Source organism: Armigeres subalbatus, chromosome 1 (genome assembly GCF_024139115.2).
Source record: "Armigeres subalbatus isolate Guangzhou_Male chromosome 1, GZ_Asu_2, whole genome shotgun sequence".
In the NCBI taxonomy this organism is placed as follows: Eukaryota; Metazoa; Arthropoda; class Insecta; order Diptera; family Culicidae; genus Armigeres; species Armigeres subalbatus.
Genome location: NC_085139.1, coordinates 314,458,665 through 314,471,243, shown reverse-complemented (window position 1 = coordinate 314,471,243; position 12,579 = coordinate 314,458,665). Strand labels below are relative to the sequence as shown.

At 39.6% G+C, this 12,579-nt stretch overlaps 1 protein-coding gene across 8 annotated transcripts in view; it reads left to right on the top strand.

The window, feature by feature from the left end:
- Positions 1 to 7,210, top strand: part of LOC134207939 (disks large 1 tumor suppressor protein) — a 202,909-nt gene extending 195,699 nt beyond the window's left edge. For all 8 annotated transcript variants that reach the window (XM_062684020.1, XM_062684019.1, XM_062684018.1 and 5 more), the window contains 2 exons: positions 31 to 122; positions 4,665 to 7,210. In XM_062684020.1, coding sequence (XP_062540004.1) covers positions 31 to 122; positions 4,665 to 4,771 — 199 coding nt within the window. In that variant the 3' untranslated portion in view covers positions 4,772 to 7,210. The remainder of the gene's footprint in view (positions 1 to 30; positions 123 to 4,664) is intronic.
- The last annotated feature ends 5,369 nt before the right edge of the window (positions 7,211 to 12,579 follow it).

Genomic DNA, 12,579 nt, shown 5'->3' with positions numbered 1-12,579 from the left:
TTTTAATTGCGTTTTGATTCTCATTTGCAGGGAGATGAACCGGCGGATGACGGAAGAACAGGCCAAAAAGACTTACGAAAGGGCCCTCAAAATGGAGCACGAGTTCGGTGAATATTTCACTGGTAAGTTGCAATTAATTTTAATTTCCTCAGTATCGTGTCTGATTTGTTTCGCATTCCGAGATGGAAGAATATTTTAATATTTGTGGTTGTTAAGTTGCCATCCTCAACCCATAGACGAATGTAAGATTTGTATGAATTTGGCCGCATATGTCATTTGGCTGACATGAAATGGCCGAATGGTTATTATATTTGGAAAATGAGTCATTTGGCCGAACGGGTCATACGGCAGAAAATGTCGTTTGGCCGAATAGGTTATATGATCGAAAATGACATTTAGTCACATACATTTCGATTGTTGAAGGGATCATATGGGTCGTTTGGCCGAACAATAGTTATTTTAACACTGTGTGAAATAATTAATGTTAACTGTATGAGAGAAGTGAGAAATAAGAAGTAAAAAGTGAGATTATTCAGTTGAGTAGTAGAATTAGGCTACTGAACATCTTGAGAGGACGCAAGGAAGGCTTCCGAGTCACTTCTGAAAAGGCGCCTATGAGCCTCTTATAATTTTTAAGTTAAGAAGAATTTCGAACCTCTTGAAGAGTAGCTTCCGAGCCTCTTGAAAGGATGCTTCTGAACTTCTTGAAATAAGAATTCAGAGCCTCTTGAACGAAGAATTCCAAGCCTAGAGCCTCTTGAAATGAGACTTCCGAACCACTTGAAAAGAGGTTTCCAAACCTCTAGAATGGAGGCATCCGCGCCTCGTCTTCGAGCCTTGAAGGAAAATTCCGAGCCTCTTGGAAAAAAGTTTTCAAGTGTACTTCCGGGCCACTTGAAAAGAGGCTTCTGGGCCTCTTGAAAAAAGGTTTGCGAACCTTTAGGAAAGAAGGCTTCCGAGCTTCTTGAAAAGAGGCTTCCGAACCTCTTGAAAGGCTGTCTCCGAAACTTTTGAAAGGAGTCCTCCGAGCCTCTTGGATAGACCCTTCGGTGCTTCTTGAAAGGAGGTTTCCGAGAAGTGTAGAAGATGAATCCATGATTTTTTATTTGGTTTATAATAAACGTTGACAGAGTTGGTTTCAGTTTGGCGTCGATTGGTAACCCATTCCAGCAGGTTGCACCATATACCAGTACTCTTGTATGTATTTGCCCGGCATTAGGCAAAAGAATTAGATTTTTTTATTTACTTCATTTACGTGATTTAATAAGTTCATCACGGCAAAAGAGTAGATGACTCCTTCTGAAAAAGTATGCATTTTCCCGGAAAATGGTAAACGAGTAGATAACTCCTCTAAAAGTACGCATTTGCCTGGGATAAGGCAAAAGAGTAGATGACTCCTTTTTTAAAGTACGCATTCACCCAGAAAAAGGCAAAATTACTTCTTCTTTAAAAGTACGCATTCGCCCGGAATAAGGCAAAAGAGTAGATGACTCCTTCTTTAAAAGTACGCATTTAGCGGTGGCAGCGTGACGGCGTCCCATCATTGATGATCGTAGGAAGTGGTGCGGAATTTCCTGCATCATTTCCTTCGGAAGTTCCTTAAGGAATTCCACCCGAAATTCCGTCAGGAATTCCTCTGGAAGTTCTTTCAGAAATTCTTCCGGAAGCTCCTTCAGAAATTCCTCCGGAAGTTTCTTCAGCAATTCCCCCAGTTGTTCCTTAAGCAATTCCTCCGGAAGCTCCTTAAGCAATTCCTCCGGAAGCTTCTTCAGCAATTCCTCCGAAAGTTCCATTAGGAATTCCTCCAGAAATTTCTTCAGGAATTCTTCCGGAAAATCCTTCACAAATTCCTCTGGAAAATCCTTCAGAAATTCCTCTGGAAGTTCCTTCAGGAATTCCTCCGGAAGTTCCTTCAGGAATTCCTCCGGAAGTTCCTTCAGGAATGTCTTCCTTCAGAAATTCTTCAGGAAGTTCCTTCATATAATACCTCCGGAAGTTCCTTCAAGAATTTCTATTGAAGTTCCTTCAGCAACTCCTCAGGAAGCTCCTTCAGCAATTCCTCCAGAATTTCCTTCAAGAATTCCTCCGGAAGTTCCTTCAGAATTTCTTTCGAAAGTTCCTTCATGAATACCACCGGAAGTTCCTCCTGAAGTTCTTTCAGCAATTCTCTCGGAAGTTTCTTCAGCAATTTCTCCGAAATTCTTTAATGAATTCCTCTGGAATTTTTTCAAGAATTCCTCTAGAATTTTCTTCAGGAATTCCTTCGATTGTTCCTTCAGGAATTCATCCGAAAGTTACTTCAGCAGTTCCTTCGGAATTTCCTTCATGAATTCTTCCGAAAGTTCCTTCTTGAATTCCTCCATAAGTTCGTTTAGCAATTCCTCCGAAAATTCAATCAGCATTTCCGCCGGAAGTTTCTTCAGCAACTCCTCCGGAAGTTTCTTCAGCGACTCCTCCAGAAGTTCCTACAGGGAATTCTCCGGAAGTTCGTTCAGCAATTCTAAAAAAGTCCTTCAGGAATTCTTTCGGAAATTTCTTCAGCAGTTCCTTCAGCAATTCCACCGAATGTTCCTTCAGCAATTCCTCCGATTATTCCGGAAGTTCCTTCAGGTAACCCTCTGGAAGTTCCTTCGGAGAAATTTTTACGTCACCGCACCGCATCCACCGGTCGCCAACGGTGTGACGCCATCACCAATTTCAATCGGCGCGCAGGTCTACACCGGAACCGGTTCCGGCTGCCCCAAACCTGACCAATAAGGTCTAAATTATATTAGAGGCAAACCTGTGATAGTTGTCTCTCGATCTGATTTAGAAAAGTCGAAATCTGCATACAACTAATAGGTTTGGTAACGAACCTTAACTTATAGAACAAACTTTAATTCCACTTCCATCGTGTTCCAGATTTTTCCGGAAGGGCCAGAAGTAGAATCAAGACCTTAAAAATGTTATCCTACATTATTGTCATGGTGAATCATGAAGATTGATATGTCGCATGCTATGTTCTGTTCAAAAACCGGATTCAAGTCTTCCACAGGGCCTCCGGAATTGGTTCCAGCTGTCCCGGGATGTTTGGATCAATTGGATCAAATGGATCAAACATGAAAGTAGAAATCTAAAATTAGGTTCAATTTAACTTTCGGCAAAAAATGTGGATGATTCATATGCCTCATGATACATTTCGAATTATTCTGATGTATGTCCCTAGTTAGAGCTCCGGAGCCGGTTCCAGTGTGGTCACCATGCTTCCAAATTCGTTCAGAAGCATCGCAAATAAATTTTCTTCGGGTATAAAAAACGATTTTGGTACGAATAACAAACATAAAAGTCTAAATGGCCACCCGATAGACCCAACTGGGATTCCGTATAAATCTGAAACCGTTGGACCGACATAATTATGTTTATGTTTATGTCTAAATTAAAATTTCAAATAAATCGATCAAAAATTGAATGAAGTAGAGCAAAAACACCAAATTTTGATGCACAAAAGAGGTTAGGGGTGCAAAGGTTAAAAATATGCATTTGAGTAGTGCAAGTAAGCAAAAGACTAGATGACTCATTCTTCAAAAGAACGCATTTGTCCGGAAAAGTCGAAGCGAATGTCATGAGATCTCTTTTCTACACACACACGCACACGATTTCTCCTTATAACGAGAAAGCATACATGCATTTGCTTGTAAGAATTCTAATGAGTAGACCATTCTTTCATTCAAAGCACGCATTTGGATTTTTTTAGGTTAGCTTTTTCAGGAATAAGGCAAATTAGTACATTATTCGTTCATTTAAATCCATTTTAATTAAAATTTACCTGGAATTAGGCGAAAAAGTTAATCAAACCCGCATATGCCCTTATGCTATTTATATAAATGACTCTTGTAAAGCGAGATTTGGGCTATAGTTTTTATAATTCTTTTAATTTTTATGCCAAATGGCACTAAAGTCATTATGACTATTTAAACGGTCGTTATGCTCAATGGTCTTCATAAAAAATGGCCTCTGGCTATTCAACTCGTTATGCCAAATGGAATTATGCCGAACGGCATTATGCCATTTGGGGTAGCCCCTATCCGCCATTACACATTTTTGTCTGAGGTACCTCCAGGGGTACATGTACCTCAAGTTAAGACCCGTTGGCCTAACGTGTTTTTGGACCAATAGAATGGCATTCGGTGAAAAGGGTCTCGGCCAAACGACCCTTCCCCCAGTCCCCATAAGGCCTTACACTGCGAGGTTTCTGAGCCAAGTTGCCATTTATGCATGTATTCGTATATCGTCCGCCTTTCTAAGGAAAGGTTAAAAATTAATGTGACAAAAGTGATCATATTGGATCCAAAATGCGTCCACATTTTTTTTGTTACATGACGAAAAAACTGGCTGATGCTTCATGCTTCATGATCCATAGAACAACAGGACAAAACAGAGAATTTATGTCATGGTGGCGTTTGTCGGGAGTTGATAAAATGCTAACAAACCCTTTGTTTGCTTTTTGTTACAAATATAAATTTTGTGCTGGAAAAATTGAATATTCCAAACTTCATAATCACAAGGCACATTACGATGCGATCAAGGAAAAAAGTGTTTTTTTTTGGGTAATCTGACGTCAATCTACCAATTTTTTTTTATATCATGGTACGTATTCTTGTCTATTCAAAACCTATATCACATAGCACTCGTCCAAGGCGATACCATCGAGGAAATCTACAGCAAAGTAAAGAACGTAATCTGGTCCCAGAGTGGCCCAACCATCTGGGTACCGTCCAAGGAATCTCTATGACCTCAAGCGAATATCACGTGGACGCTGCCACCAAATATGCGCGCCCGGCCCGTTTCACGATCCGGCTATCACCATTGACGGTATCCCGGCGAAATCAGAAGCGGATAGGTAGGGTCGTTTGACGGAAGATGAACACAACTAACACTTTCAAGAGAGCAGTAAAAAAAAAGTGGTGAATGGTGGAGACATGCGTACATACCGTCTCGCGAAAGAAAAAAAAAACACTCTCACACACATACACAATTACACACACCATTAGTCATTCACACTTGTTTAGGACCCTGATGTGATTACACATTTTAGGGATAGAGTAGTTGCGCGCAGTTGTGCATCAAATCAATATAGCAATTTGGCTGCTAGCGGTAAATGAAATGCAAGTAAAGAAAAAAGAGAATAACAAAATGAAAACATGTTGTTGTTTATTATTATTTTTAAATTATATATTATATATTGATACGAGTACGAGCGTAAGGTGAGTAAGATTTTTAGGAGAAAAATTTGCATTAAATATGGACATTTATTTAAATTATTTTGTTCGAAAATAATAAGCTTATTACTTATTACTGAATGTTTATTAAATCAATATATTTATATAAAAGAAACACATATATAAATAATATATCTAATAAAACCCGGAATAAACTATATTGAAACACTGCTGACATTGAAAATGAAATAAAAAAAATGTATATTTAAAACAGAAATCTATAAAAGTTCAGAAATCATCCTCGAAAAGCTCGTGAACTTTGCGTAGGCCCTCCCTATTTCAAACCCCCGCCCATTATTGGTCGAAACGCTTTCAGGAAAATTTTCACAACTAGAAACTAGATATGCATCGGTTTTGGGAAGAACCCAACAGCATTTATAAACATATGCGCAGTCACCTCATCGTACGCAAAATCAAAGCAAATAGTGTTGTTAGTCTAATTTTGGACAATCATCAACGTATTTCCCCCCTGTAATGACCCGACCCCGTCTGAACACTCTCTATATCTCTGAATAACCAGTCACCGTAAGCGACAGAAACAAAACATAAATGTGAACTAACTCGCCTAGCATTAAACAGCAAGATACAATAAACTCGAATTATGTAACAATTGTTTTTAAAAATTAACCGCATAAGTTAACTAAAGTTATGGTTTTAGACGAATTCGATCCTAACTCACTCATCCCTTCCCATGGAATAATTAGTACTCCAAGTGCAAGCACAGACTTCATTATTTCTTTGTTTTAATGTAGTACATAAATAGTGCAAATTAAGGAAAAGTAAAACATCGCATCCGGATTTATTCGCTCGGAAACATCTCACGCCGGACATGGACGTCCGAACTTGAAGTTAAACTCTGAAATTAAAAAAAAATCGATACCAAGACGCATTTGTTTGTTTTCGTCAAAGAGAACCGACTTGATATTCGTGCCAAAATTTTACAAATCCAATTCCTCTCTTACCCCCAGAGCCATCCATCCATAATCCATGAATCATATCCACCTATAACAGTCAAACGAAACAATAATAGTGGAAATAGAATGCGGTCATTGTTCCCACTCATTCGACACAGTGAGGGTCGATATAATGAGCATAAAATGAAATTAAATTTAAAGTACACAGATCAATGCGAATTAACGGCAACTATTATGACAAGCATAACGTTCACCCTTTCTTCACTACTTAAGCGAATTGGTATCTATTATCTTCGACTACTTATCAATTGATAGTATAAAGTGCGCCGGGGCGAATTCGTTATCCGTTTGTAAGAGACAAAATGAAACATTTTCATCTGCCTGTGCAATCAGTTCTTCAAACATTGTTCCCACATATATGGGTCACTATGTAGCGATCATTAGTCAACCTATATGGACCTTGGTCGTTCGTGACACGTGATTGTGGGTTCGGTGAAATAAGTAGACTCAATAGTGCCTCAAATTGAAGCATTAATAAAACCTAACCGTTGCATCTTCAACCAAACGTAATAGAGTTGCCTCGGCGTGCCGTATAGTAGGAAATCTATATCTGTTTTCTTCGAACGGTATGGCAGAAAACATCTACGTATAGATGCCGTTTGTAAGATCCTTCATTTGTTCTCTTTTTTGAAAAATAATACAAAATCCTCAAGCTTACTTCAAACAGTATCGAAATGAAACTACTAACCCGTTGAGAGCAGAAAAATAGAAAGGAAAATAAAATATATTGTAATTGAATTAGAAAGCTGCCTTAAAACAAAAATCCCAAGTTTTATATTGAAATGAGATCATTTTGGCTAGAGCAAAACACAGTTAATAGAAGAAAAAACAGTAAGGTGAGCGACGCTGAATATGTACATAAGATCAAACAAGAAACTAAAAGCAAACAAGCAGAGCATGTTGAGCAAATTAGATCATTACAGAAATGGTCATAGAAGATCGCGTAAAATAATATTGAAATAAAAAGAAAAAAAACTCGTTGAATTGTTCTGATTAGTGAAAAATGGAAAGCTGAAAAACTAACACTCACCAACAAATACACATACACACACTTACATAAACCGCAGACTCACGCCCTCTGGTGATGTCTGTTTTGTCGATTTTCACCACCGTTGTGCAAATCGCAGATGCGAACGAAACATGAAATGTGAAAAAAAAACTGTTTAACCTTGTAATTGCAATAAAAACGACATTACGTAAAAACTGTAAAAAAAAAGTTCCAAGCCTGGTTTGAATAATGTGATGACAGCCAACAGACGAATCCGAGATTGTGACTATCGGCAACTTTCCAACCAACTGGTGAAACGGTCGTCTGAAGAATATTTCGGATCGAATACATCCTGATTGCTGCGCGGATCACAAAAGGCAGAATTTTGTTCTTAGTTTTAAGCAGGCGTCTGCTTGAGGTAAGGGAAAACATATTTTATTCTTTGAAGGCTCGCATCTGCCCGGTCTGAGTTGACCTTCCTTCTTTAAAAGCACATTCCTCCGTATATTTCTCTACTTTCTATCTTTTGGAATCTTATCTCACAACTGTGAAACATTGGCAGCCTCATAGCTTAGTATTCATTAAGCACCTCCGTTTGATCTGGTAGTTCAAACCCAAGCAACCAGAAGTTCAGATTTTACTTAAATTTACTCTTAACCGAACTAATTGGTTCACTATGGTTCACATCAAGTTCCAAGCATCCTTAACGGAACTTTAAAGTTCACTTTCACGCTCCCACCATACAAAAATTACTTAAAATGAGAGCTGATTAAGCCAAAATAACCCTTCTTATCGAGTTGCATCAGCTGTTGGGAGAACCATCCATCGTTCACACCGCGAAAATCGGAAGACTGCGGTGGGCCGGGCACGTAGCCAGAATGTCGGACAGTAATCCGGTGAAAATGGTTCTCGACAACGATCCGACGGGAACAAGAAGGCGAGGTGCACAGCGGGCAAGGTGGATCGATCAGGTGGAGGACGACTTGCGGACCCTCCGCAGACTGCGTGGTTGGCGAAGTGCAGCCATGAACCGAGTTGAATTGAGAAGTCTTTTATGTGCAGCACAGGCCACTCCGGCCTTAGTCTGATGATAAATAAATAAACCCTTCTTATCCGAACTTCTGGTTGCTTGGGAAATGTCCATCTAAGTTGAAATGGCCCAATACTATTCTTGCCTTTCGTGGTTCTGCCTTTTGTGATTCTGCCTTTTGTGATTCTGCTGTTTGTGATTCCGCCTTATGTGTTTTGCCTTATTTATCGTTCCGCCTTTCGTGTTTCCGCCTTTTGTAGAATACCCATCCAACGCCATTCGGAAAGCCTAGTGTGTGTCAAAATCTTGCCAAACGAAATCCAACGAATTCCTTTGTCCTTATTTTGCGTCTCGAGAACTGTCCATTTTTACACGCTGAATACTCATAAGGCTGAAATCTCGAAAGACTGAAATGTATCGTCAGTTGGCAATTGCTTCTCGCGCGTGACAGACGTTTTTCCGCACAGTCGTGAACACAATTCCTCGGTTCTTGTGACGAATCCACTCGGCTTAAATGTCACATAGAAAGAACACGCTGGATGTGGACTTTATTGTTCTCCCAAAACGACCCTCTTTAGAGCAGGTAAAGAATTTTCTGGAGGAGTCCATCAAACTTGACATGGTTGATGTTAATAGAGTATTTAGCTGCACAATCTCAACAACTGCTTGTTTATAGAAATGAACGATGCAGGTGTAGCTCCACGACTACAAAAGCAAAACCATCTGAAACACTCTTTCCATCACCTGGGAGTAGTCTATCACGTACCAGTATACGTCGATGTTCCAACTAATACAATAAAACTACATGACCTTTCCACCATTTCCAACCATTTTAAGCAATACGGTAAAATGATCTCCATACATAATACGACGTGGAAAAACTTCTTCCCGGGAGTTTTTTTTTTTTTTTTTTTTTTTTTAAGCTTTATTAAAGTGATTTTTCAAAAATTAGAGTTCATCACTAATCTTCCCGGGAGTGCTGAACCAGCCTAGGGCTGAAAGTCCTCTTAATAAAGATAAAAAATGTATCGAAAGGCTGAAATTGAGGGGATGAAATGAATCCCAACCATATGAGTTGTTACCAACCAAGTTGAGTGGTTGAATAATGAATAAATAATAAAGAAAAAGCGCATAGTAGAAGAAGGAAAAAGTAAAATGAAAGATGGAAGAAGAAGGAACAAGGAAGAAAAAAGTCAAGAAAAAAGGGGAAAGATAAAAGAATGAAAAAAAGCAGAAAGAAGAAGGAAGAATTATAAGAATAAATAGAAGAAGAAAGAAGACTGAAGAAGGAAGAATGATAAAAAATACAAGATTAACGAAAGGACGTTGAAGAAGGAAGAAGGAAAAAGTAAGAAGAAAGAAGGAAAAGGAAATAAAGATGCAAGAAGAAGGAACAAGGAAGAAGTAATACAGAAGAAAGAAGGGAAGAATGAAGAAAGAAAAAATAACAAAAATAAAAAAGGAAAGTGGTGCAAGAAGAAAAAAGGATGGAAAATGAAGGAAGATGAAAAAAGGAAGGAAAATGAAGGAAGAATAAAACAGGACGAAAGAAAAAAGAAGAAGAAAGGGAGAAGGTAAGAAGACGGACCAAAGAAAAACGAAGAACGAATGAGGAAGAAGGTAGAAGGAAGAAAGAAAAAAGAGAAAGGAACATGGAAAAAGGATGAAGGAACTAGGAAAAGAAAGAAAGAAAAAGGAAGAAAGAAGAAGGAAAGAAAAAGGGAAAGAAGAAGGAAGAAAACAACAAGGAAAAGGAAGAAGTAAGATAGCAACAAGGAACTATGATGAAGAAAGAAAAAGATCAAGGAAAAATGAAGGTAGAAGAAAACAGAAAAAAGAAGAAATAAAAAATTGAGGAACAAGGAAGAAGGAATAAGATAGAAGGAAGACATAAAAAGGAGAATTAAATAGGAACAAGGAAGAAGGAACAAGAAAGATGATTTTTGGAGGAAGAACTAAAAAAAGGAAGGCAGAACGAAGAAGGAAGAAGAAAAAGGAAGGATTGAAGAAGAAGGAAAAGGTTTCGGTTCATTTTAATTTGTGTCCCTATTAACGTCAAATATAAATTCTTCTATCAAAATCGTTTTCTCACGATTTTTCAGGCATAGAAAAGCTTTCGCGACTTTAGGCATAAGTACGCTAGGCATAAGGACGTTAGGCATAATTCTGCCTTCTTTATGTCATAGGCTGTTCTTTTTGTCATTGTATGCCTAATGTCCATTATGCATATCATCCGTTATGTCTAACGTCCATGATGCCTAACGCAGGCCTGGTGGCGGCGAGTCACTTTTTAGTGACTTGGGGGTCGTACACTTATTACGTAAGCAATTTTTCTGGGTTCTTCGACCCCCCCTCCCCCCATGTAAGATTTTTTTCATACAAATGAATTTTTATTTGTATGGAGCGTAAGACATTGACCGACCCCCCCTCCCCCCATAAGTGCTTACGTAATATGTGTACGGCCCCTTGGTCACTTTTTTCGGGTCAGTCACTAAAAAGTTTCTTTTTTCGACCTCAAGACACTAAAGTCACTTTTTCCTCGGAAAAAGTCACTACATATTTTCACAATTTTGTAACTATTGACTAGATTTCGTTAAAAGCATCTTCGCGGAAGTTCCGGAACGAAAAAAAATGTTTGAAAATTTGAAGCTTTATTTGTCGGAAGATGCTTTATTCATGACGGACATGAAATGACGGATTTAGAAAAAAAGACCACTTAGTACTATTTGGCCTGTTCGAAAGCTGTTCGCAACTTCCTAGTGACTTCAAATTCGCTCTGATTTTCGGTGTTCTTGTTAGATTTTTAACAGCGAATCATTGAAGGGGTTTTGTGTCACAGTGATGCGATTCCCGAGCAGGAGCGACGACCTCGTTAACAGAAATTGGTGGAAGTAGCCTTGCATAAGAGGTAAAATACCAAAAAATAATACCAAAATTTGATATGCAAAATACTTTAGGCATAACATACTTGTAATTGTATTGTAATAACAGAGTATGTTATGCCTGAAGTATTCATATTATAATTTTTTATATTTAACGTTTTATGCAAGGCTATTTTATTACAGAGTATTATAGTGAGTCGCACGAACAGAGCTGTTCGTGATCGGACATTAATTCCCGATATAATGCGCTACTGTGGACTGGTAAATTTGTTTTCATAAAAAAACAGGAAGCTTATGCGCCACCTCGTTAGAGGACTTCCCGCTCAAGTTGATTTGTTGCCCGGTCTGAGACCCACCTAAGAAAGTCCATTGAGAGAAACCCCCTTTAAGAAAGGTTCGAAGATCAATTCCGCCCCTCCACTTTCTTAGCGTCCGACTTACTAGAACTTCACAAAACCAGAACCGAACATTACTCACTCAACCCTAACTTCTCCATTTTCCAGAAGAACTTTCCCACATAAAGTTTAGCTTATCATCACCGGGCGATTCTGCCACTGTTTTAACTGTAGTTAACTCTACTCACGTAACCGCCTTCTAGCGCCGGCGCGGTGGCATGGTGGGCTCAGCTGAAGATTCCCTGTTATTCATGCAGGAGGCTTGGCTTGCTTCTATTGTCCACCGTTGCTATTGTCTGTCGGCTCGGCTTGCTTCGCTTAGCACAGCGTGGGAATGGTTATTGTTCGCCGGCGTGGGAAGAACGCGACGATGAATTCACCTACCAGAGCGGGTGAGCCTTTCTCGATAACCGATTTCCGTTTTCCCGGGCGATGAACGGTGGTATTTACACCGACGATGCAATTTAAGAGGACATTGCTCCAACGTCCGTTGGGCCCGACAGACACGTGGTGGCGGTACACCAGAAGGAGATTTGCCAGTCGGGTGCGTACTCACGTGGACCTCGATGTAGAACGGGCTGGGGTGCGATGTTGATGGCCCGGCCCTTCCGGTTCCGGATGGACATTGGTTGGCGGGTTGCCCGATGACAGTTGTTGGCGGATGCTGTCCGAGTTTTCTAAATCCGAGAGGAAAAGCCGTCGAACGGCTGTCTGACAAACAAAAGTGTTACGAGAGCAACGCCGACTATGAGTGGCCGACTTTACTACCTTCCTTTCTTCTACCTTTCAACCAAAACCCCTCGATCTTCTACTAACAAAAATCAACGAGAAACGCAGCGATTCACCGCAACGCACACCGGAATAACGAAATGGCAGGCTATGGGCGTTATATTTGGGGCGGCAAGAAGAGGATAAAAGGGCAAGGCCGTAATAGATTCGGTCTCTTAAGTAATCGACCGGTCCAGAGGAGTGACGAACAGTTAGTGACACCCGCGAATTTGCCACGTTTTCCCGCAATTCGTAGTTCCGTAGTTTGTGAAATTTATATCTAA